At 36.7% G+C, this 24,094-nt stretch overlaps 1 protein-coding gene across 2 annotated transcripts in view; it reads right to left on the bottom strand.

Moving 5' to 3' along the window:
* SMAP1 (small ArfGAP 1) overlaps positions 1–24,094 on the bottom strand; it is a 104,581-nt gene that overhangs the window by 39,580 nt on the left and 40,907 nt on the right. Inside the window, exons 5-6 of one of the 2 annotated variants that reach the window (XM_054819438.1) lie at positions 15,049–15,126; positions 11,301–11,381 (exon numbers count right to left, since the gene is read on the bottom strand). In XM_054819438.1, the coding sequence (XP_054675413.1) occupies positions 11,301–11,381; positions 15,049–15,126 (159 nt within the window). The remainder of the gene's footprint in view (positions 1–11,300; positions 11,382–15,048; positions 15,127–24,094) is intronic. The other variant, XM_054819439.1, reaches the window with a different exon arrangement.

The following is a 24,094-nucleotide window of genomic DNA, read 5'->3' as shown; positions in this document are numbered from 1 at the left end:
TTTCCTTGACTATAATAGTGTTTTTTTTCTGAAAAACGCTTTTTGCGTGAAACTTAAGTTCATGCAATATCAAGACCCTACACCCTTAGCCAGTCACCACCTCAGACCATGGATCTTTCCAGATGCTGATATCCTACTCACTGGCTAGTCCAGCATGAAATTTGCTAGCAGTTACACACTTGTGTGTGATCACAATACAGGTGCCTCCAGTAGCTGGTCTTAGACATGCTGCCTTTGCAATAGTTGGCTTCTAGATGCTGGTCTCTCCAGTTGCTGACCCCTAGGTTCCTCAAGCCTACCGTCTCTTTCCAGCACCCGACACCAACCTCTCATCCTTCTTGTCTGGTAGTCCAACTTGAAGTTTGCCAGTGTTCACACACAGACACAGAAAAGACAACGCACTCACACACCATATGGTTGCAAATAGAATTTGGCAAGAATATAGGATAGCCTGCAGTGATCAAGTGCAGGGCTCAGACAAGCATACTGCCCAGCAACCTACATATATGTGATTGGCTCTTTCTATCCCCTTCTTGCCTGCTTCCTCATGCTTGCTCCATCTCAATTCATCCTGAATCCTCCACTTCCCTGCTTTTGGTCTGTCACATAAACATCTCATAACAAGCTTCACACAACAGTCTCTGCTCTATCCCTGAATTATTTTCTCTCTGCATCTCATAGTAAGTCCTACAGCCTAGTATGCAATCACCCCTTACTTCCCTGGGGAAGAGAATCTCTTTCCTTGACCCACTTCACCACTCTCCTTTGATGGACCAAGGAGAAGCAGATCACTGTGCTCCATTTTCACTCATTAGAGTATTCCGGTTCTCCTCCCTAACGTTGCTCCTCTGATTCTTGCAGTCTATGTTTTAGTCACATAGTCTTACAGCATCATGCTGAGAATCATTTCATACAAACCACCTCTGAATTAGGACTTTTCCTAAATAGCGTTCTGCTTCTTAAGAGTGTTGGACTGATGCTCTGTACTTGCATCATTTCTATCATTATGGCAAGCAGTATGATATAAACACTTTATGAAGTCTAAGCATACTATAGCTAAGAGATGAATTTAAAAAAAGCTTCCTAATTAGTTCCATGGAAATTTAATCCTGTCACTGACAGCTAATCAGATTGAAAGAACTCTGCAGGTTAATATTTCTTACTTTTGTATCAGCTTGTTGCTTTCTTTTGCTGCTATAGAAGTTAGGAGCAAATTGGCAAGTACTTTATCATCCTCATATAGAAGTACACAATTCTGTTCCACAAATGCTAAACTTAATAGGGGAAACATATTAAATAAATAAAATGTTTAATAAACACTTATGCATCATTAACTGTTCGTGTCTACGACCATTAGCTGAATTAGTTTCTTCTGCCAGTCATTTTTTTCCTCAGTTTTGTTCTCATTTCAAAGTTAACTACTTTGAAACAATTATTTTAGAAGCTAATTAATTTTAACCTATCACAAGCAATACCAAAATGGATTTCCCTTTACTTGAGTAAACTCAATTTTCTTCACCTTCATCCTCCATATCATTGTACTCTTTAACACCAGCTATCAATAAGCATTCTAGCCACAATCCAGTCTAGCAGTCTATATCTCAACTGTAACCAAGTCAAACTTCTTTCTGCTTTTATTCTTCCAGTTTAAATAATGTGAACCTGTACGAAATTTCTGGGTATTCTGAAAATGACTATTTAAGTCATCCTTACAAAACGTTAAGGATCACTAAAACTTTAGATTCACAGCTTCAAAGATTCTGAAGTTTTAGAACTCGCCCTTCAAAGTGATATTACAAAGGCTCGGACTTGCTTGTCCAGGCACCTATTTCAATATTTATGTTGAGATTTAACCAAACCAATTTCTTTTACACCACTAAAATAGTCTATGTTTAAACAAAAGAAAAAGATATATTGATATCTACTTACAGTGCAAATTGAGGATTATGTAAGACAAAAAAATCTGTAGGTTATCTTGAGCAGAAGTTACCCATGTTATTACACAGTGTAAAATACACCGTCTGCCTAGCAGACAAGCCCGCAGTACCTTACTCTGACATGAAGTACAACATCCTTAAGTCAAGAGAGACCATACTTGCTGAGCAGAGAGGGAGGACAGATTTCTTTTTCAACATCTTGCTGACATGCACGGGGACCAACCTCAGAACTGCCCCCATTTTCTAGCTGCAGGTGCCAATTTTATAAAGGAAAAATTTCAAGTAAAACAAAGACAAGCTCATCCAGTTGCAACCCTTTTTCCAACAGAGACAGGAGGCAATTGATTGCAGATGAGTTAACAGTGTTGATTGATATATAAGGAATTAAAGAGATGCTAGTTATTTGAACAACCACGTAACCGGTGACTTAATTTTCTACTTATGGTATCTCACAAAATTATCCAGAGCAAAAAACTTGCCCGTTTCCTTCAAATTGTGTTAAAAATACTGCTTCTTCCTTATCTTGCTTTTTTCTCCACCACAGCTACAGTACTATCTTCCAAATACCTTTGAGTTAATTTTGTGAAGACATAATTATGTAAGAGGATGAGTGCCACAGCCATAGAGTTTTCTGTGTAACTGTTATAGTGCCACAAGCAACTAGCAAAACATAATGAATTCAACAGTCGAAATAAATACTCTTACACCCTTTAGTAAAAAGCCACACAATCAATACTTACGTCAACTATGAATTTAAACTGGAAGACACTGACAGTTGCATGACAGTGTTTGGAAGCTTGCTGAAACCTCTTACAGCTTTTTTTTAAAAAAAAAAAATAAACCACAATTTAAAGATTACGCTAATCTTGGAGCTTTTAATATTGTCAGTGGCATCTAAAATTATTTTTTTTACGGAAAACAGAGTTACTATCTTTACTCTTAAGTAAGATTTGCACATCTGACAGTGCCTCCCACTACCCCATTGCCCTATATTGAAGGTCACTGAGATCTGTCCCGAGGAGTTTAAGCATGTTCTGGCTTAAGCGCAGTACAATGAAACAGAACACATAAAGACACTTGATTGTCTCGCTCATGCTGCAATACTTGCATTATTTTAGGAAAACAAAGGAAACCTATTATTCAAAACAAGATAAGATCATTATTTTGAGTGACATTATTTAAATTAAATGTCTTTTTCTTGCTATCAACTTTATCTCATCCAATCCTTACCTTTCTTTACATTCAGTTCCGTGTATCAGTACCACTTCTGTAAAAATGTCATGCTTTCTGTTCTAGCACATTTGATTGATTGTACACAGTCTCATAACTAGTGCTATAATTTTTATAAAACTTTTTAGCTGAGATTGTATATTTGCACTTTCAACCATGCATGCTCCTGTGGTTTCAAATGTCTCAGAATGAGTATGTCTCTGTCATATAGATGTTTTTATCTAAAGATAGCATCCATCCATGAATAAGGCTGATTTAGTTCATGCACATTTAAATGTGCCTACTTTTTTTAGCTTCAATATACACATAAGTATATGTAGATGATGCCTTCCTAATTGTCTCAAAGTCACCAGGAAAAAATGTGAAGCTTATCACAAGCAAGCAGGAGAAACCTGAAAATGCTATCTGTTAGTATTATCAACCAAAAACCCAGGGCAGTTTTAGGTTTTGCTCCCTGCACGGAGCAAAAATATAACTGTGGAGCAATTAAAACTAAGCACACTTAACAACAACTTTTTGTTTAAAATAGTTTGGCAAGTTAAACAAAGGCCAATTTAACCAAAGCAGCCCAAAGCCAAGCTTGTTCTCATAGTTTTAAGATTCCATTTCTATAGAATTAAAGCAAACAAAAAAAAATACATTAAAATACTGTTCTGCTGCAGACCAGAGTTGAGAGGATCAAGCCGATACAGAGAACGCTCACTGGTCTCAGGAAAAAAACATGATACCCTTTCTGCAGATCAACTCCTTTTCCAACAATAAAAAGACAAATATCCTTCCTCCCATCAGTCAAAAAAAAAGGGTTTTCTTTCAATTGCTTCTACCTGCAATATCTATTTCTTAATTTCTTTGTCTACAACTCCCAATACGTAATAAGAGCCATGACAGATTAATTTCATTAAGTAAGACTATTTTTCAAGGCAATCCTCAAACATAAGGAGTCCTTTGTTACCTGCAAAAGGAATGAATTGTAGTTTCGGGAAGAATCTAATTGGATTTGCGTTTCTCCAGATTAGCATTAGAAGCAACCAAAGAACCCAAAATAATCTGATCTCTTCCATAAGACTGAAAAGGTATGATTAGAAATGTAAAACCAGGCTGGGACAGGACCATAAAACGTAGACTGAGAGAACAAGCAGCCTTAAAACCCTTCACCTTCTGTGGGGGTAGGAGGCAGGGAAACAGGCTGTCCTATGTTTTATCACATACTCCTAAATCCGGAGCTTTAACTCCCATCTACTTAGTCTGAATTTGTGAAAACAAGGACTAAGAGTATAAATAAGACTATGTATTCAACCAGAGGGCAAAACACATTTCTATTTTTCTGTTCCTATGACAAACATTTGATTGCTTATATAATTTAAATTTATATCACACTTCATATAAAAATATAAAGAACAAACTTTTAAAAATTAAATCACTCAGACAAATAATGTTCAGAAGTCTAGGGAAACATATTAACAACTATACCAGTGATTTAACAAATAAATCATTAATATGGTTTCAAAATAAAGAAAACATGTAATATTTATAATGTAATTCTGTATTTCAATTATCATTCAGGTCAGTATTTGTGTGTCAACTTATTCCTACAAAGTAAACCCCTAAATACATCACTTCCACCAAACTGGTGTTTAGGTGGACACCAAAAAATTTGTGGGCTTTCGTTCTTCCACATATTCTCACAATGCTACACAGTTTTAAAGAAGAACACCAGGGCGCTATTTGTTCCAATTCATTTCTCCTTATACAAAATAATTAGGATGATAAGGGTACGTAAAAAACATCTCCAGAGAACTAATGAGGACTAATAGTTCTTCTTGTCTCATTTGCCCAGACAGGTTGATTTTTGTGGGAGTTTTAGCCGTCTTTGGGGGGGAAAACAGAGAAACAAACAAAACCACCACCCTAAGAAGGTACAGTAAGTTCTTCCTATTCGGTTAAATGAGTATTTGACACATTGTTTTTCCTATACGAAGGGAGAAAGCTGCTAATATGATTTGCCCTCGCTTTTATTTGAGGGGTTTTCTAGCACTTTTTAAATGCAAATCAAGTTATGTCAGTACCTCCGTAATACGGGCCATCTGGTGCTGGTTGGTACCAGCTGACTGAGAGGCAGCAGTTCACTTTTATTGCTGAGTTTAATCTGGTAATTTAGTCTCCAGTTTGGGGAAGAAAACCAGCATTTGATATGCTACCATTGAAAGGTAACCTCTAACTGACCCATTCCTGTCACTTAAATCAACGCTACACACAAAAAAGAGCCCATTTCAAACTCAAAATGCAATATAATAAACTAAACTTTCAGTGTCAAATAGTACTTCAGTTAATCAAGTTTAACTGCTGCAATCCTTCAGAAACATTCATCATCCTGCTATGTTCAGCAGCATGAAAAAAGTCTTAACTTCAAATGTCAATATTAGTTTGCAAAAGCACAAGTAGTTTGTGAAGAAAAAATAGTTTGTTCTTTACATCCTAACCATTTAACTTTACTGTCCCAATATAACACAATCTGTCTTAAAAGGGCTTACTTTCAATAAATTAGGTGTTGTTTTGCGGTAACTACGGCCTTCAATGTGCAGTATTTTACAGTGAGACCATCAGAATGCCTTCATGAAAGTCTCCAACTGATGCAAAACCTCTAAAATAAAACACCACCAAAAGCTACACAGTGCTGAATCCAAGCACTGTCAAAGCATTAACTGCCATAGACTTGGCTGAACTTTATAATTTCAGATATCAGAAATACTTGTCAAAATCTTCCAGGGACAGTTTTCCAAAACACTTTTGGCTTAATTCTGGATTGCTAGCACTGAAGCACATCAAAATTTTCTTTATTTAAAAAGTAAAACTGTATAAAAAGTTGAACCCTACAAAAATCTGAAAGTTTTATGCATATGAATTCTCTCCCCCTTTACTTCTGGAGTATGTCAAAGCTTCAAGACATCATATCTAGTTATCCATTTTTTTAATCTGAATTTGTACTGCAGATAGCCATAAAAAGGTATGTTTAGGAAAAAACTAGAATTGTCCTAGTTGCTCTGAAATTCAAGAAGTCTCATTCATACAACTCGATGCAAGTTCTCTGTTCTAAATCAAATCTTGTGCAATGGAAGTACTTTACTAAATGAAGTACTTAATGCAACCCACTTTTGGTAGCAGTCTTGCCAAATGAGTGAAGAGTTTCCTGTCCATTCTGTAGAGAGCATACCATATGATCCTGCGCAAACACAGTCTTTCTCAATCCATTCTTTGCAGCTTTAATGGCCTCATTTATCCTTGGGGCACCCAAACCCCACAGCTCACACCCCGGCCATTTCCCTCATAATCCTGATCCATCCAGGATGACCGGACTGCATCCCATCTCCTTCCCTTCTATGCTTCCTTTCAGCAGAAAACAGGAAACAGGTACCAGGTGGATGGAATGCACACAGACCCTGCTCCAACATGACGTGGAGCCTACCTAAAGCGCTCTTCTGTCCTATGAGCAGAAACTACCTAAAAATGGCCGCACAGTTTAAATTTTAGTTCAGAAAATTGCTATGAGCCTTTGGTAGCTCCCTCACAGACCAGTAGAATATGTAGGCTATGTATTCTTTTTAAAGTCACCAAATGACTGTAAATTGAGCACATTCAATTACCTAAGGATGAACAAAAATCCTACTCACTACACATACTAGAAATAAAAAGGAGTTCAGTGTTTTAGTCTGTTCCCAAACAGAGAACTCATTCAGTCAGCTTAGGCAGAAAGGGGAGGAGGGGGGAGAAAAAAAAAAAAAGAAAATCATGGCTGATTTGGGTAATTTCACCAACTTCAGCTATGCAAAGGAGCAATTAAAAAGAAGGGAAAGCTCCTCAGCAGCTGATGAAAGGCTGGACAAGATGATTTAAAAAGTTTAAAAAAATGGCTATTAAAAGCCTAGCTGTTTTTTCTCACCTACAAATGAAAAAATTTAATGTGTTACCATCAATGAAACAGGTAAGATTGGTGGTCAAACTACCAACTTTCTTCCCTCCCTATTACTGAAACAAGCTCTTAAAGTATCAGATTTAATTTTTTAGGCAATTTAAAAATCTCCTTAATTGTGTGTACAGAACATCTAAAAATTGCTTTCACTGCATGACAGTCTGCCTTGTGCTATTATTCTTGCTATTGGCCCATAAGAAGCATTTAAAAGCATGCAATTAGCTCAGTTTGATTATTTATTCTTTCAATTCAACACATTTTATATTGCTAAAATTGGCATTTCTGTTTCTTGCAAACAAGCTGGGATTTGACTGGACATCTCAGCTCCACGCAACCTGGGCCCAGTTTTCATGTCATGAAGAACTGTATAATAATTTTTCCAGCATTTTTCTTGCATATTTTTTTCCTCCAATGTAACTGTAAGGATAAGGTTATTTTAAGCACGAGCACTGAGGAAACTTGAGGGCTGTTATGTGGAAATGGCACAGACAGAGGGGGAGGAAGGACCCTGGGTAAGTTATGCAAGTTTCTCAACTTTCTCCAATAAGACTGAAAAAAACATTACGGCTGCCAGTAGCTTGGCAACGTCATTTATTTTATTAAGAATTCTGCAGATCTGATGTGGAACATCATATTGTTGGCTGCTTCCAATAAAATGCTAATCACTGGACTGAATCTGTAGCTGATATAGTAAGACCTTGTTACATTAGAAATTACCCAGTAATTTTGTCACAGAAAGCGAAGAGGCCCAGAATAGTTAAGAGTCAAATAAGTATCCTTACTACTCACTGTTGTGCAGTAGATCTCTCTGATCTTGAGGAAAGTCTACTTCACATCTGAAATCACTGTCCCCAACTCAAATGTTCATAAAAAAATGCCTCCCACAAAACCTTCTTTAAGGACACGATGATTCTTACTGAAAAGCAATTTCAGTAGGAAAGCCCACTATTGTTAAATCAGTTAAAAATTATTTTCTGCTTCTTTTTTTTAATCAAAGTATGCTAATCAACAAAGTATCTTTTCTGCCATAATGTCCTGACACATTAATGCGATATTGGAATAAGGCAGTTTACTACATCAATGCTACAAGCTTTCAGCAATATTTCAAAATGCAACAGAAATCATGCTAGACATTCAGCTTGTTAAAGTCACCAGAGAAATGCTCTTACGTGGACGTAGGAGCAGATCAGTCAGTTCTATGAAGCAAAGATCAGAACTTGAGAATTGAATGTGAACATTTTAAATTTTTAGGATGCATATTCTTGTTTTAAGAGCTAAGAAACTTAAATTCAATGTAAACTACAAAAAAGACGACACTAGGAACTTAAGACTTGTAGGAGTACATGATACTTGCAAAGAGATCTGAAGTTTTCTATAGCTTCAACTTTTTACTAGTTTAAAGCCTGTAATTTTTTCCATCTTTATTGATTCTTCTACAGGACGGCTAAAACACTGCTTGAATTACCTTAATCAAGAGAAGTCTCAAAATTGTGGTAGAACTGCCAATTGCTTGGTCACATATTTTTAATTCCTGAACTTCTCAAGCCTGGAATGTCTAGACTGGAGATACACCATGCCTGCAATAAAGGCAACCAATGGCTTCACACATAATGTGTTGAAAGAATTCTCATATTCTGTTTCCTTCTCCAGAAAGCTGAGAACTGGGATAAACAGCCATCTACTGCTTGATGTGGTTGCTGAAAACATGATACTATGGTCAAGATGCCAGCATTCCCCTACTGATTCAACACACAATATTTAAAATATCCCATAGACAGTCTCTAACTGGATGTGAAGTGTACCACTGTTAGTCAAACAAAGAAGAGTATTAAAGTTTATAAGCTCCTTGAAGCAGAATCACACCACAGAAGCAGCAATGTATTATTCCATATATAAAAATAAAACCTTTTGCTCCTGTCTCACAAGTACTTTCCAATGGAAGAACAAGCATTTGATATAGGTCTCTTTCCTTTGGATTCTAGACAGCAACTACAATATTAAAATATGTAAAGTTTACTGTTTATTTTGAATGATCCTTAAAAGCCTTGAAAAGCCAGAGCTTAAAGAATCTCTTAAATTAAAAAGATGACACATAGATGAGTTCCATTTAAGCAATCAGTGCTGACACATTAATAATGAAATAAAACATGCTGCAGTATTTCAAACATTTTGCAGCTGTTACAACAGCACTATTATCTAATGCAGATATATTTACCAATTTCCACATTTTGTAGTACAAGCATTTAAAATCAAAATACTTCTTTTCACTTGCTTAATCATTAACTGGTAATTTAATGACATTTCAAATGTAAATTTAATCAGTGGCATTTGAATTATTTTTTATTTCAAGTGTTAGGGTAGTCCCTCAGCTGTAACTATACACTGTTGTCTTTTCTCCCCACCTAGCCAAGTATTCCTAGCCATGTGACAAGGTTCAGGCATCCTTGCACAAGGAAACTCTCTCTCCCCCTGACCAGAACTAGACCTTTGGGCTTTAGCCTTTATAACCAAAGTATATTGTTCTAAGGACCAAAACAAAACATTGAATTTGACTGGATGCCCTTGTAAAACTTCAATAATCATCAATTTTAATATTTTTATTGTCATCCATAAATATGTTTTAACCTCCTACCCCATGAATAAGGATATCCTTCTCCACTAGCCCAGTGAAGCTACGCAAATTATCATAACAAAATTTTCTTCAGCACTTATTCCAAAACTGCTTTCCAGTTTCAGAAAAAAGATATTTGTATTGTATTTTTCCCCTCCAAGTATGCACATATTTTTGTATCTCATTTTATTATGCAAAATAAAAAACTTCTATTTGAAAACTGAACTAGAAATACATCTGCAATCATAATGTATGAATATACAACATTTTTCATAATTGTAACACAGCACTATCGGGTAATAAACTGACAGATGGAGACTCCAAAGCATTCTGCGGACTACACTGCAGATCAGAACATACTAATGGATTCATATCATCTGAGGGGACAGCTGTCTTAGAAGAAATTATTGTATTTAATACTTAAATTATGCATTCCATTTTTGTTTAATATTAACTCTACACAGAAGCATGCATGAAATTTTAATTGTACCTACGTTGCTAAGGCTGCTTATTATGTTTTAATATAGCTGTGTAAAGAAGCACCTTAACTGGTTTGTCTGTCATGTTTTGTGACATGATCTAGTTGAGTATTTTCAAGTTACCTAGACCAGAGTTACTAATTCAATTCTATAAATTATACACTTACGTTTAAAATGGATGAATTTATGAAAAACATTATTAAGCGACCATACAGCACTCAATAAAATTGAAAATGTTCTGCGCAAGAATAGCAATGGTACATCTTAAAAACCTTAATTACCTGAGCTTAGATCTTAACAAATCTTAACTCACTGCCCTCTTCCCCCAAAGACATTCCTCATGGTACGGTGAACTGACCTCTGTATGCAAGCAACAGCACAAGTAAACCATTCATGTGGATTATCTGGATTACTATTCACATATACACATTGTCATGGTTTAATAACCCCAGCTGGCAAGTAATCACCACACAGCCACTTGCCCACTCCCCCCCTACCACTCCCAGTGGGACAGGGAGGAGAATGGTAAAAAAGTAAAACTCGTGGGTTGAGATAAAGAGAGTTTAATAGGACAGCAAAGGAAGAGAAAATAATAATAATAGGATACACAAAACAAGTGATGCACAACGCCGTTGCTCACCACCCACTGACCAATGCCTAGCCCATTCCCAAGCAGCGATCACCACCCCCCCCCGCCAACTCTCCCCAGATTATATACTGAGCATGATGTCAAAGGGTACAGAATATCCCTTTGACCAGCTTGGGTCAGCTGTCTTGGCTACGCCCCCTCCCAGCTTCTTGTGCACCTCCTTGCTGGCAGAGCATGGGAAGCTGAAAAGTCCTTGACTTAGTGTCAGCACTACTCAGCAACAACTAAAACATCACTGTGTTATCAACATGATTCTCATACTAAATCCAAAACACAGCACTATACCCGCTACTAGAAAGAAAGTTAACTCTATCCCACCTGAAACCATGACACACACACGAAAAATTTAATTTTTTTTTTCAAATCTTTGCATGTATCTAATACTATGTGTAATTTTTAAATAACTGGAAAAAAACCCTATTCTTACCTTTTCAACTGCTAATTGTTTTGATGGTTTTTCTGATTCTCTCTCTCTCTTTTTCTCTTCTTTCTTTTTTTCTTTTTCCTTCTGAAAAAAAAACCCAAAAAACATTTTGCTAGTACTCAATGCATTTGCAAACATATTCAATGTCTGTAGTTATACAGAATATAAACAGAAGTCTTCAGTTACTCCCTTTCAATTCAGAGTTTATGCTTGTATCCGCTCTGCTTCCATAAGTGACTCATTTTGCTCACATAGTACTACTAAAAATATTGTAACTTTGAGAATTCAAGAAATTCACTATTTCACCTGCTCATCTGCATTTCTTCTTATAAGCAGAAGGAAAAAAGAACCAGTTTTACTTCTCCTAAGCCAAGCAGATCTGAAAAGAAAAAACTATCTACAAGTTCTCCATTAACTCTGATAACCTCTGTCATTAGGACAGATGCCAGTCTCTTTGACAAAAGAACTATAGTAAGGTAATTTGCATGCAGCTTTCTGCAGAGAGGTTTTAAAAGCTAATCTAGTAGTCTTAAAAAAATACTCCTAAATGTAAAAAGTTGACGTGGACCATATGACAGACCTGCTGAGTTATAAGGCATTAAGTTGTTCCAGAAAGAGAAAACCTAAGAGATCCCTTTACTTGGAATGCATTATAATGACATTACAGAAGCTTTTTCATTTTAGTTTTGAATGAATAAATGAGGCAATATTACAGACCCAGTCTGACTGAAGCAAAGCATAACATATTCCTTAAGGCGTCATAACATACAGAAGATATGGACATTTTAGGCCAGCAATTGCTTTGACAGAGTGTTAGTAGTAATTCTTAGACCCAGCAATTTGTCTGCATTTACCTTGTACAACTACAGTATAGTACTAGTGAGTATACTTGCACATTAAAATGGATGGAACAGGAGTTTACCATATGTAATAAAGGAGATGAGAGACAGTAGCTCCTAAATGTTCTTTCAGTCATTAGACTTGGATCCCTTTGTTCAAAGCTTTGAAACAGCTTTGTTCCACAAGTCACTGCTTTTTAGCAAGTTTCCCAATATTAGAAGGAAGTTTGAGAGGTTAGATAATGGTCCGTGCCGCTCCAGTATTACAAATAAAGCAGATTACTAGGCTACAGGTTTCTGTCAATAAAACATTTTTTTCTTTTTAACTTCCAATATGTATAATATTTAAATAGTGTAACGTGATATTTGGTTAAAATAGTTATAACACTAAGATAAAGAAGGTTTTTATCTGGGTTTTTTTGGGTGAACTGGGCATGGGGGGACCCAAGTAACACATTCTTCACAACTTCAAGTAATCAGTTTTCAAAACTTTCACCATATTTACCAGATGGATTGGGATTACTCAGTTGAGTCCCAACTAACCCAACCCCTGTGAATTATTTCACTGGGTGTTAACTCGGGTCCTGGAAAGTGAGACCACCACACCAAGCACCTGCTTAAATGTGGGTGTCACTCAAGCAACAGGAAGAAACGACCACAGTCACGAAACTGCAGAAATGGAGAATTTACAATGTCTGTTTTGATGAAAAGAAACAGAGACCAACTTAGATTTTAGTGAACATTAGGAACACAAAAATGAGCACAGTAGTCCAAATCAGAGACCCAGCCAACACTGTATCTCACCTGTGGCAGTGCCAGGTATTCAAGAAAAAGTTTTTATGACTGGGACAAGTATAAAGCAGTGTTTTATTTTGAGGCCATCATAATAACCTAAGACTTGCAGACTTACTGAACTAAGATTACAAATGCATAGCCATTCCTTTCAAATGAAGCTTAGCCTTTCTTTCATAACTGTGTCACTGATCCTAGTACCAACCTGTATTCTAAAGACTCAAAATCCTGTGACCATACTCATGTACTGCACACAAATATACTGTCAGAGCAATAACCTTTCCAAAAACTTTCATTCCCTGTCCCCACCCAAACCTTCCCAAGTTGAGTAACTGAAATAAACCTACTCTCTTCTCCTGTGGAAGCTTTTCTGCATCTTAGACAACTGCAATTTGTTTCATCTTCTCCTGGGAAAGGTTGTTGGAAGTGTCATAACAGTACACTTACATTGCAAATACAGTACCTTTAGTTTACTTGAATATGTTTAAGTGAAAGTAGAGTTAAAGTTTTTGCATATGACTATATTCAGGATGTCCTGATTTCCAGTTTAACTTCAGCATTTTTTTTTATATATGTTTTGTTAGAGAAACCTTGCTTCTAGAGGAAAAAATATCTGGAAATTTTTATTATTGAGGACTTCCAGAACAAAGAGGGCTTGTAGTAAGTTTCATATGGCAAACACTCCATAAAGGTGACCAAATATAAATAAATGCCTCTCATTGCCCTTAACAAATCTCTGACAGCTTCATAGTGAAAATATGAACTTAAAATAAACCGTTCACCAGTGTTTCTGCCTCCATACCTCACAAAGCCTACAGGAACTCTCTAGATTCCCAATGACTTTATTTTCATTCACTTCATTTTCACTGTGGACTTGAAAACCCATAGCTCCTTCATCTTCACACTTCACAATTTCCATATGCAAGCTTTCTGCTTCAGCTCCATTAAGATAAAAATGAATTCAGACTAAATAAAAACATTTCTCAGATGCTGTATTCATGCCAGAATTTCAACTCAAGTGTTTAATTTCTTGCAAAAGCAGTCAAAAAGCACTATGGAGATAATAAAATTAAATTGGCTTTATACTGGTCTTAAATTCTAAGCAAAAATTATTCTTTTTTTCCCCCCAAGATTCATTTCCAACAATGTGGCATACTAGTTACACAGAGGAACTTTCAAATTTGAATGCATCAAGAGAGGCAGGTAAGAAAGGAAAGGCGAGTGTCATTCTAGGTGGCTGCTGCTATTCCTGGTACAATTTAAAACACATCAAATTCATCAAGACTTGTGGTCTACTCCATGACACTATCATTTAAATTTTAATCAATGTGTAAATATAGCTGAACTAAAATAATTTATAGCATCTGTCCACATTTTCTGTATTTAGAAGAAAAAACATAATTTCTGTTTAGATCATAAGTTATTTCATATAGTGTATACAGTCTCAATTTAGAGTGAAGTATCCAAAAGAGCTTGACATTGAGCATTCACATTCTAAAAAATGTGAATATTTCATTATTGTTTCAAATTGTGACATTTACTGAAAGTTCATACACACGATGCCTCACCCACTACTTGTTTGTGTGTTAAGTTTTTCAAAGGCCCTTCTAAACAGTAAATGTAACGTCAGCACATACACACATATCCCAGCTAGAAGGGACAATAAAACCAGAAGTGTCACCAAATTAATTCTGTATTTATCTCCAAGAAGACTGAACTAAATGACTGAAACAGTACTGATAATTTAGATTGTGAAACAAGCAAGTAATATAAAAAAAAATACCAAAAATTATTCTTGAGGAGACAAGACAATGTCATTCATGCCCACTAGTAGGGAATGAAACAGTGTTTCCACAGTTTTGTGACACTGAACCAGAGCAGAACCGGGATTTTGACATATAAACACTAAAAGGTAACAATCACGCGTGTGCTTTGTCCCACTGTATTGGTTCTTTTCATTTACCTAGTCCAGAAAGCAAGAGGGAGAGAAGCATTTTAAATGCTAGAAGTATTACCAGCAATTCAAATTCTCTAGTTAACTCAGTAAAATTACTCTCTAGAAATGTAATCATTTGTGCAAAGCAGCAACCTGACAAGAGTTACGCCCGAAAACAATATACCTCTGCTTTGCTCTTCTCAGCAGCAGCTTGCAGAGAAGGAGAGGATGCCAAAGGCTGAGCAGCATCAGAAGAGGATATCTGTACAAAACAGAGGAAAGACATGAGAAAGAAAATAAGCAAGAAGAGCTGGGAAGGGGAGCAGAGACAGCTAAGAGACATGATTTTCATTCTTTTTTTCAATAATTTTGGGGGTAGGGGTAAAAAAAAATTCAACAGAAAAAAAAAAACAAAAAGGGGAGACAAAGTATTTCCTTTTTTTTCCCCCCCCCCCCTCTTTTTATTAGTATGATTTTTAAAGGAAATCTGTCAGGTAGGAATGAGTGACTTAAAATGAAATTCACTAGAATAGAATATAAGAAAATGAACCTGGGTAAGATCATATCACAGGCCTAAGAAAAATAATTAGGTTTCATCCATTGTTCAATTTTATCCAGTGTGACTATTGAAATATTAATGTCCTGAAGCATGAAGGCACACTGTCCCAGAGGAGGGGGAGAGAAGGGAGTGCCTTTGTTCTTGTTCACTGTAACAAAATATTAAGAGGAATGCAAAACAACTCTGAAAATTATACATTAATTAAAGTTCTAATTAACTCTAAGAGCACTTCAAATGAGTGAAGAACTTAGGGTTAATATAAAGCCGCATCCTAGCAGTAGGATGCCAGACCTTCCAGACAGGTGATACTTCTTTTCTAGGAATCAGTATGTCAAATTGCTATTAGCACCACTAGACTTCCACAATTATCCAAAAGGTGTAAGTTATATATGCAACAGACGCACTCTGCTCAACAAACCAGGATTTATCTAAACGCATTTTCATACATCTTCCTACCCTATTTCTTTATGCATAGTTGATCACTTTAATGGAAACATTATCTTTCTATTCCACTTACTACAAAAATGCAACTGGATTACATTCACCAAACAGGTAGAAGATCTTCAGAGCCATAAAGCTGATACTTCTACACTGTCTTGTATCACCTCTACTATCTACAAGGAAAATTTAAAAATAAATTAAGCTATTACAGAGCAGGTCATTATGTTGGATCAAAATAACCAATTTAGATATGTTTTTACTTAGTTTAAAAAAAAACAGCTTGCACTAAAAGGAAACTGAAAGCTGCCCAAAAAAATCCCTACCTCATGCCTAAATACTCCATATTTCTCACAGAAAATCCTATCAGTACCATAGCTTATATAGATGGAATATTCATAGAATATATATATTTTCAGTATTTTTACAAACTCAGAAACTATGCTTATCCTGGAAGGTGGTGTAGAGCTTCAGGAAAGATATTTATAAGGTTGAATTTTTAAACCAAATTTTACCTGCAGAAATATGAAACAGAATCCTCACTTACAAATTTACTGGTTTAAAATCCTCAGGTTATTAGAAGAGTTATGGATACATCTGCTGCAATAAAGCAGTTTCTCAAACTGTAGCATTCTGTTGCTATAGAAACACAGGGATCCTGTTTATTCCCATTACACCACATTGTAACCATAGAAAGATGTCAGAAAAATGATTAGGTAGCTACATATATTAAGCTACGAACTCTAATACCATGTTCCTTACTAAGATTTCAATTAAATGCAAATGTGTGAAACTGTGATAATGGAACATCTTAGGTATACTTTTCAGTTTCTGAAGATAAAGTGGGATTTTGATTTTTGTTTTCATTCTTCAGTATGCTTCAGATTTTAAGAGAATTTAAGCTTGATAGCTCCTCACAGTTGAACAGCAGGTAACAGCTAGTCACCACACAGAACCAGGTAAGCAGAATTTCATTTGGGGATTGGGGGGAAATCAGCACTATAGAGGTTTGCATCACATTTCCATCCTCCCATAATAGTTCTTCTCCATCTGCATATCATCTTCATAAATGAAGGGATTATCTAACCTCAGATAAAGTAATCCTATGAAGGCCTAAAAGTAATTATTATAGTTTTGCCAATGAAGTAATGGAGAAGCGTCATGCAGGCTATAGCAGGAGACGAAGTGAAAAGCAGTTGCTGTCTAGCCTGGGATATGGAACAGGATATACAAGTTGAGAAATGCCCAACCGTAACGTTTAAAGACAAACAGCAGCACTACATTCACTTCAGGCTAAAAAGCAGCACTTGAAAGCACACTTCACATATGCAAATATTCCAATAAGCAAGAGTACAAAAGGTATATGACTGAACCTAATCTTTAAGAAGAGACACATTACAATGTATAAAGAAGCGATTAAGTTTATATAATGAAAGCAATAGCACGAGTTTGGGCTGCTGAACAGCTTTATCACCACCACATCATGTTAAATTTGTTATCTACCATGCTGCGCCAGATAAGGAAATCTGAATGAAAAAATCCAATCGAGTCAAACTGAGTGGCTGGATAAAGCTAAACCTAAAACAGGATTACAAGAGAGGCCAGTGGCTAAGCAGTCAGAGTATCAAAAGCTGATCAGGGTAACAGAGAAGCCATTGGGACAAACCGATGCTTACAGGAGGAGCTGACCTGGTAACCGCTGCACCAGCTGCTTCCTGACCAGCACAGCCAACGCTGAGAGCAGAGGAGGCGTAGCCAGAGGCAGCGCTACTCTCTGGCAAGAATCCAGTCCCTGCAGTGCCAACTATACTGCTCCTAGTCTGTGTTCACGTGTCGTACTGTGTCATGTCCATATACTAGAACTAGCACCAAATAAAACCAAAAACTGTAACAACACTGCAATATAAGGGTGTTCTTTCATTATATTGGGGTTCTTCAGTTAGAAGACTGAATTTTCACTAATATCCAAGTCATTATTACAGAAGCTAATACCCTTTTCAAGCATGAAGAGAAACCAACCATCTTAGTCATCAAGTGCTTGGTTTTCAGGAACTAAACCCGTATTTCAGCAAATCAGTGAAGTTGCTTGATAGTCTGAGATGTCAATAAAGCCTCACAGATTTTGTTTTCCCTTGTACTGTCCCTCAACTCTAACTTTGAAAGGTGGTGGTATGTTCCTATTTTCAAACTGCAGCACACTTTACAGATGTAATGTATAGCAAAAACTTCAACAAATAATCCTTCTCATTAGCATAAGTCAACCCTTAATAACTTCAACACTATTCTGATGACTTTGTCGCCAAAACTCAGATTAGATCATTCAAAGTTAGTGTTAATACCTCCTACATCATGTTTGCAGTGCAGACATACCATTAGCCATGAGGGATATTAGTTACTGAACAGACAAAACACTGGAAAAGAACAGTGGTTGACAACAAATTGTATGCTGCTGGCTTATATTTTCAGGAAATATTTGTTTTCAAAACTACTGCAATGTTAAAGTGATAAATGGCAAATGAGAAAGCATCTGCTCACTGACCTACTTCTACATTCCTGGCCAGTAGTGGGAGTGCTGAGGTTAGACTAACCCCCAGACCAAACCGCTCACCCATGACAGGTACGTGCATCCAACTCTGCTGGACTAAGTGCTGCACTCAGTCCTGGTCAAATTGCCTTTAATTAGTTGAAAGCCACAAATGCACTTTAAATATTTATATCAAAACCCTGATAACCACTCAGGATTGCCAAGCAAGGTTTTAATAATAATTTTAAAACTGTTTTTTAGGAGACTGAGATCACTGAAAAGCAGCACTATGTAATCCCACAAAGTAACATACGGGGTTTCTATATGGTATTTATCAGCCTCTACTAATAATGACTTGTTTCTATAAGCTTGATCAGAAGCACCAGTAAAGGAAAATCTACTCCACGCTTGGGTCCAAGTCTAAGTATCTAAAATACTGTTGTTTACAAGAAGACATCCCCTCTTTAGTGTAGGGAAAAAAAAAATCTGTTTTGCAAAAAAACTACGATTCTACAGCAATAATTGTCCTCTGTTATCACTTTTCTAATTTGTCAGTTTCAATCCAATTGTTATATTCCAGTGGGAACAAAGAGAAAAAAACTATAGAATCAAATCCTAGAAAAATACTGACACCAATTAGGAAGTTTGAAGAGCAGACAACAGGAAAGGCAGAAAATATCTTTGTTTAATTTAGATCCAATGGAAAAAGACACAAACCCACTACAGACAAGTGACCAGAACCTCTCCCACTGTTGGCCACTTGGGTAAAACAAAAATTCATCTGAATTTCTACATCAAAATCCAAAAACCAATTTCCAGCCATCCTACAGAATTCAAGTAAAGAAGCACACACTGATCTACTCTGATAACACATTAGCACTATGTTTTGTCAACTAAGACATTCTTGATTATTGGCACTTTAAAGTACCAGAAAAAAATGTTGGCAACCCTACAACCAACCTTATATGCTGCTAGAAAAAGAATAAAGTTGACGTGTTTGTGTGAATTAAGAATGTATTGCAAACTGACACCTAGCATCTGAATATTTCATTTTAGTTTTTAACTTAAGAGTAGTTGGGCCTTTTGATTAAGAAGTGAATTCAGAATTGCCTAAAAGAGGGAATGAAGGCAAGGAGCTGTTTCTTAAGTTTCCACATTTATACTCATATGTCCATACAATTTTGATTGCGTTTCAGACCAAAAGACTTGTAGTCATTTCATTTTCAGCAATTCTTCAATCTCTTTCCATTGTTTGTGTTTTGGGACATACACGCTACATTAATAGCTCAGGTAAAAGCATCAATACAAACACTATTTGGCCCAATGGCTTTGATGTAGTCTGTGCACCAGACTACTATTTCAGGTGAAAGAGTAAGCTCAAAAGAAGCATTAAACTATCAGAGAATATAACATACAAAATGTCAGAACTTTTTTACTTTAGTTCAGTTTGTGCTAACATATTTCTGACGGCAGATAACAGTCATGCAAACACTATTGGTAATTAAGGTCAATGTACTAAATAAAGTTTTCACCAACTTTTATTGGTAGTTTTTCTAAAATCCTGCTCCTGGTGTAATGCATGTTATTATTAAGCCTTTTATTAAAAAGGATTCAAATTAAAGCTTTAGAAACTTACATTAAGCTTCCATTTAAATATTAAATTTAGGGTGCTATCGTTCAGAAGATTCAAGAGATTAAAAAATGAGCGCGTTATTAAACCATGTCAATGCATTCAGGAAATTAGCAGCTGAACCAAATACAAAGGTGCCCTCGAGTGGCCATTTTCTATACACACAAAATACAGGGAAATAGCCTAAGTGAAGAGGACTACTCTACACTCATTTGATAGGTTTTAAGTTCAGCTAGTATATATGTTTTTCTTATTTCAGCAGATTTTTTACTATATTACTGTACATCTCCAATGAATGTTAACAACACTAAAATTAGTATTTTATTTTAAAGCAGTAGCAATTACAGACTGCTATTAGATGCATATAAACACACAACTAATTGCTTGCCATTTTTTAAAGACGCCTATTCTCAAAATACTGATGTATTACAAGAATACTAATGTACTATTAGTAATACTTATCTATGAATTTCTGCAGAAATTATTTAGGCTAAATGGCAAGGCTTTTTTTAAAGTTAGTAAAATGTCTCCCCTATTCAGTGCTCTAACCGCTGGACACCACATAAAAAAGGCTGAATGTCCCATGTTTCACAAAACACAGCAGTAGCTGGCTTTTCAAAGAAGCCAGTACTGCTCTTCCGTCAATATTCTGAACACGCTCACCACTCCTCCATCCCTTCAGAGCACCCATGTCTCGTTAGAGCAATACGGCGAAGCTTGTGCACAAGCTAGCTGCAGTTCTGAATGCGTGCAGAGCTATAGACGTTCATAAAATTTACATCAAGCAGAGAAGCAATTACTCCATGTTCTGGGAAATAACAGATATATTTAATAGTATTAGACTTGAGTGCAAAGTATTCTTTCCAACTCTAAACAAGAGCATCTGTACCTATTGTTGCCTACAAGTTTTTTTAGATTATTTAGCTTCTCCTTTAGATAACCACCTCTGGAGATATTACAGAGTCACCATGGCTTAATTAAAGACTGACACAGGATAAACAAAACAGATGCTTTTAATCTGTTACTGTAGTGCCCTTCATTTCCCCTGTCCAACCTAACCGATGTTTTCTGTATTTCTTCCAGGGAAAACTGTCTTTAGTGAGAGCTTCCCAACACTTCAGAACAATACCTTTTTGTCTCCTAGGTGGCTTGCCCTGCTGCATGCAGGAGCATTTACATTTTCATAATCCACGTTAAACCAGCAATGCAGTCACTACAGATTTCAGCTTTGGCAGAACTTTTGTTTGCTTGGACATAGTAACTTGCAGCTAGGTGGTTCTAGCTGTGTGAACTACTCCTCAAATGCCAGTACTTATGGAAGTGGGGACAACAAGACCCTGCACATGGGAGCTACTGGAAATGCAGCTGGCATAGAGAAGCCAGAGTGTGGATTTTCAGTAACTCATTCAACCATTGCTGGGCAGTCACTAGTGGTATACTCAGGCATAGATACAGGGTCCAACCCTACTTCTTCATTAATGACCTATGCAATGGGACAGAGTACATCATTAGCAAGTTTGCAGATGACACAAAACGAGGAGTGGTTGATACAATAGATAGGTGTGCTGCCATCCAGAGCACTGCTGACAGGATGGGCCAACAGAACCACGTGAAGTGCAAAGGGAAGTGCCAAGCCCTGCACCTGGGGAGGAACAACGCCACGCACCAGTACAGGCTGGGTGTCAACTGACTGCTGAAAATCCTGGTGGAGACAGTTGGACATGAGCTAGCAACATGGTCAGTTCTGGGCTCACAAGTACAAGAGAGACATGGGCAGACTGGAGCAAGTCCAGCAAAGGGACGCTAAGATGATTAAAGGCCTGGAGCACCTTTCAGACAAGGAGAGGCTTACCAAGTTGAGACTGTTTAGCCCGGAGGAGAGAAAGCTGGAGGGGGGGGCAGAAGAAGCGTTATTAACACGTATAAATACCTGGTGGCAGGGAGCAAAGACTGAGGCAGATTGTTGCCTGTGGAATCCAGAAACAAAACCAAGAGGCACTGAATGTAAATTGCAAGACAAGAAATTCCACTGTAACATAAGAAAATATTTATTTATTGATTTTACTGTAGGGGTGGTTGAATACTGGAATAGGTTATCTAGAATGGTTGTGGAGTCTCCAGCCCTGGAGACTATTCAAAACCCAACTGGACATGGCTCTAAGCAACCTCTTCTAGTTGACCTCACTTTAAGCAGGGAGAACTGGATGATCTGCAAGGTCCACTTCCAGCCTGAGCTATTCTGTGATTCTATAATTCAACTCATTCTAACAGCATGATCTTAAAAATAATTTATCTCACTTTCACTATCCCTGCCCTCAAGTCATAATCCTTGTATGGTATTTCAGTGCTTCCTACTGATGCCTATCTTCATTAGCATATTTCAAAAATACTTATCACTTGATTCACAAATTCTTCATAGACCACTAAAAAACCCACTAAGGTTCTTGCAATATTGGGAGGGGTAACTGGTAACCTCTCTCCAAGCCAATGACTGAATGCTTCTGAATGCTACCTACTATAAACTTACTGTTCACATACCCTATCATACCCCAGTTGATCCATCTTAAGGTGCCTACGTGACATATAAATGTATATACGTGTGGTAAATGTGTTACGGATTTCGTCTCCTTTAAAACACCTTTCTGGAAAATGTGCCATCATAATCTCTAAATTCACATCATATTTTATTCAGTTGCCTAAGTTCATACAACTTAAATTATACACTATGTCTCAGGAAAGCATGGAAAATGTAGACCCATTATTATTTTCCTTCAGTGAACTCAAGAGTTATATGAAACTTCTGCTCCATACATAATTCACACCCTTTCTTAAATATAGAAACTTTGTTTACTATTCTCTAAACATTGTCAGGACGTGATAATATAGTCCCACTTCATGTAGTGGAATGGATTGTGCTAGTTCATAATTTTTAAAAGTATCTGGAATCCGCTTAAGTTGTTTCAGCACTCACACTGAAAAAGGCAATTTCCATATGCAGTCTGAGAAGTTGTGCTGCTTCTTCTCCTGTATACTTATTTTTATTAAAAGCCGCAGAGATTGTTTGTGATAATACATACATGGTTAATCTTTATCCACACAACACAGCGACCTCACTGCTTCTCCTCATTACTTGTATGGCATAAGGGTCGTTGCGTTAGATAGAAAAATAAACAATAGTTTAAGAAAGATTGTCTTGTTACAGTTTTTATTTTACATCAAAGAGGAGGTGCTAAGTTTAAAAAAAAATTGGAAAATATGATTGCTTCAAACTTGATTTCCTGAACCTCTGTGCAACTTTAGTACACTTTTAACTTAGCAACATGTCGATACAGTCAAATGATTTCGATTGGGTACCAGAAACTCCTTCATTAGTGCCATCCTGTGTCTCAAAGAATCACCCCAGCAGCTATTACTCAATAGCATATTTTAGACAGACTGTATTCTTCCTGGAACCTCGGTTCTAAAAATCACACATTTCCTTTTGGATTATTGGTAAACTGTGTAATCATCTACTTCAAAGCTTACTTCCTCTAACCAGTAATTTTGGGAGAATCTTACTAACTCCCTAAAACAAGCAATGTTTGCTATTTCTCTTGGCCACTGCATCTAGGATGATGAGCCTCATTGACAACTGTCCTTCTACGTTACCAGTTGCATAGCTTTGATTTGGAACTCAATACAGAGATCATCAGTCAAGATGAATACTCTGTTCAGACATTACTTTCATAAAAACAAATATCTCAAAGTGTGTCTCCAACAAGGGTCGTATGTGCTTCAGATATATTTACTGCAGCAATTCTGAAAAAGTCCTTCAGGTCATTTATTTAAGCATATAAGTTCAGATTCTTAGGGAAAGGTGTTTGTATAATTGTAAGCTGCACTCTTCTAAGAGTGCTCCTGGAGATAGTAAACTAAAGAAGCATAAAGAGTTTAACAAGAGCCCAAAGCAAACAAAAGATTTAATAAGCAACAATCTTCAGGACTAAGATTGTTAGAGGAGAAACTGCTTTGCAGGCTTTACCCTTCAGTTCTAGGGTTGTTGTGTACAAAAAACCCCTACGACAAATATAAAAGGATTT

Source organism: Grus americana, chromosome 3 (assembly GCF_028858705.1).
Source record: "Grus americana isolate bGruAme1 chromosome 3, bGruAme1.mat, whole genome shotgun sequence".
Lineage (NCBI taxonomy): Eukaryota > Metazoa > Chordata > Aves > Gruiformes > Gruidae > Grus > Grus americana.
Note: the sequence above shows the minus strand (reverse complement) of the source record. Positions and strands in the feature narration are given on the sequence as shown.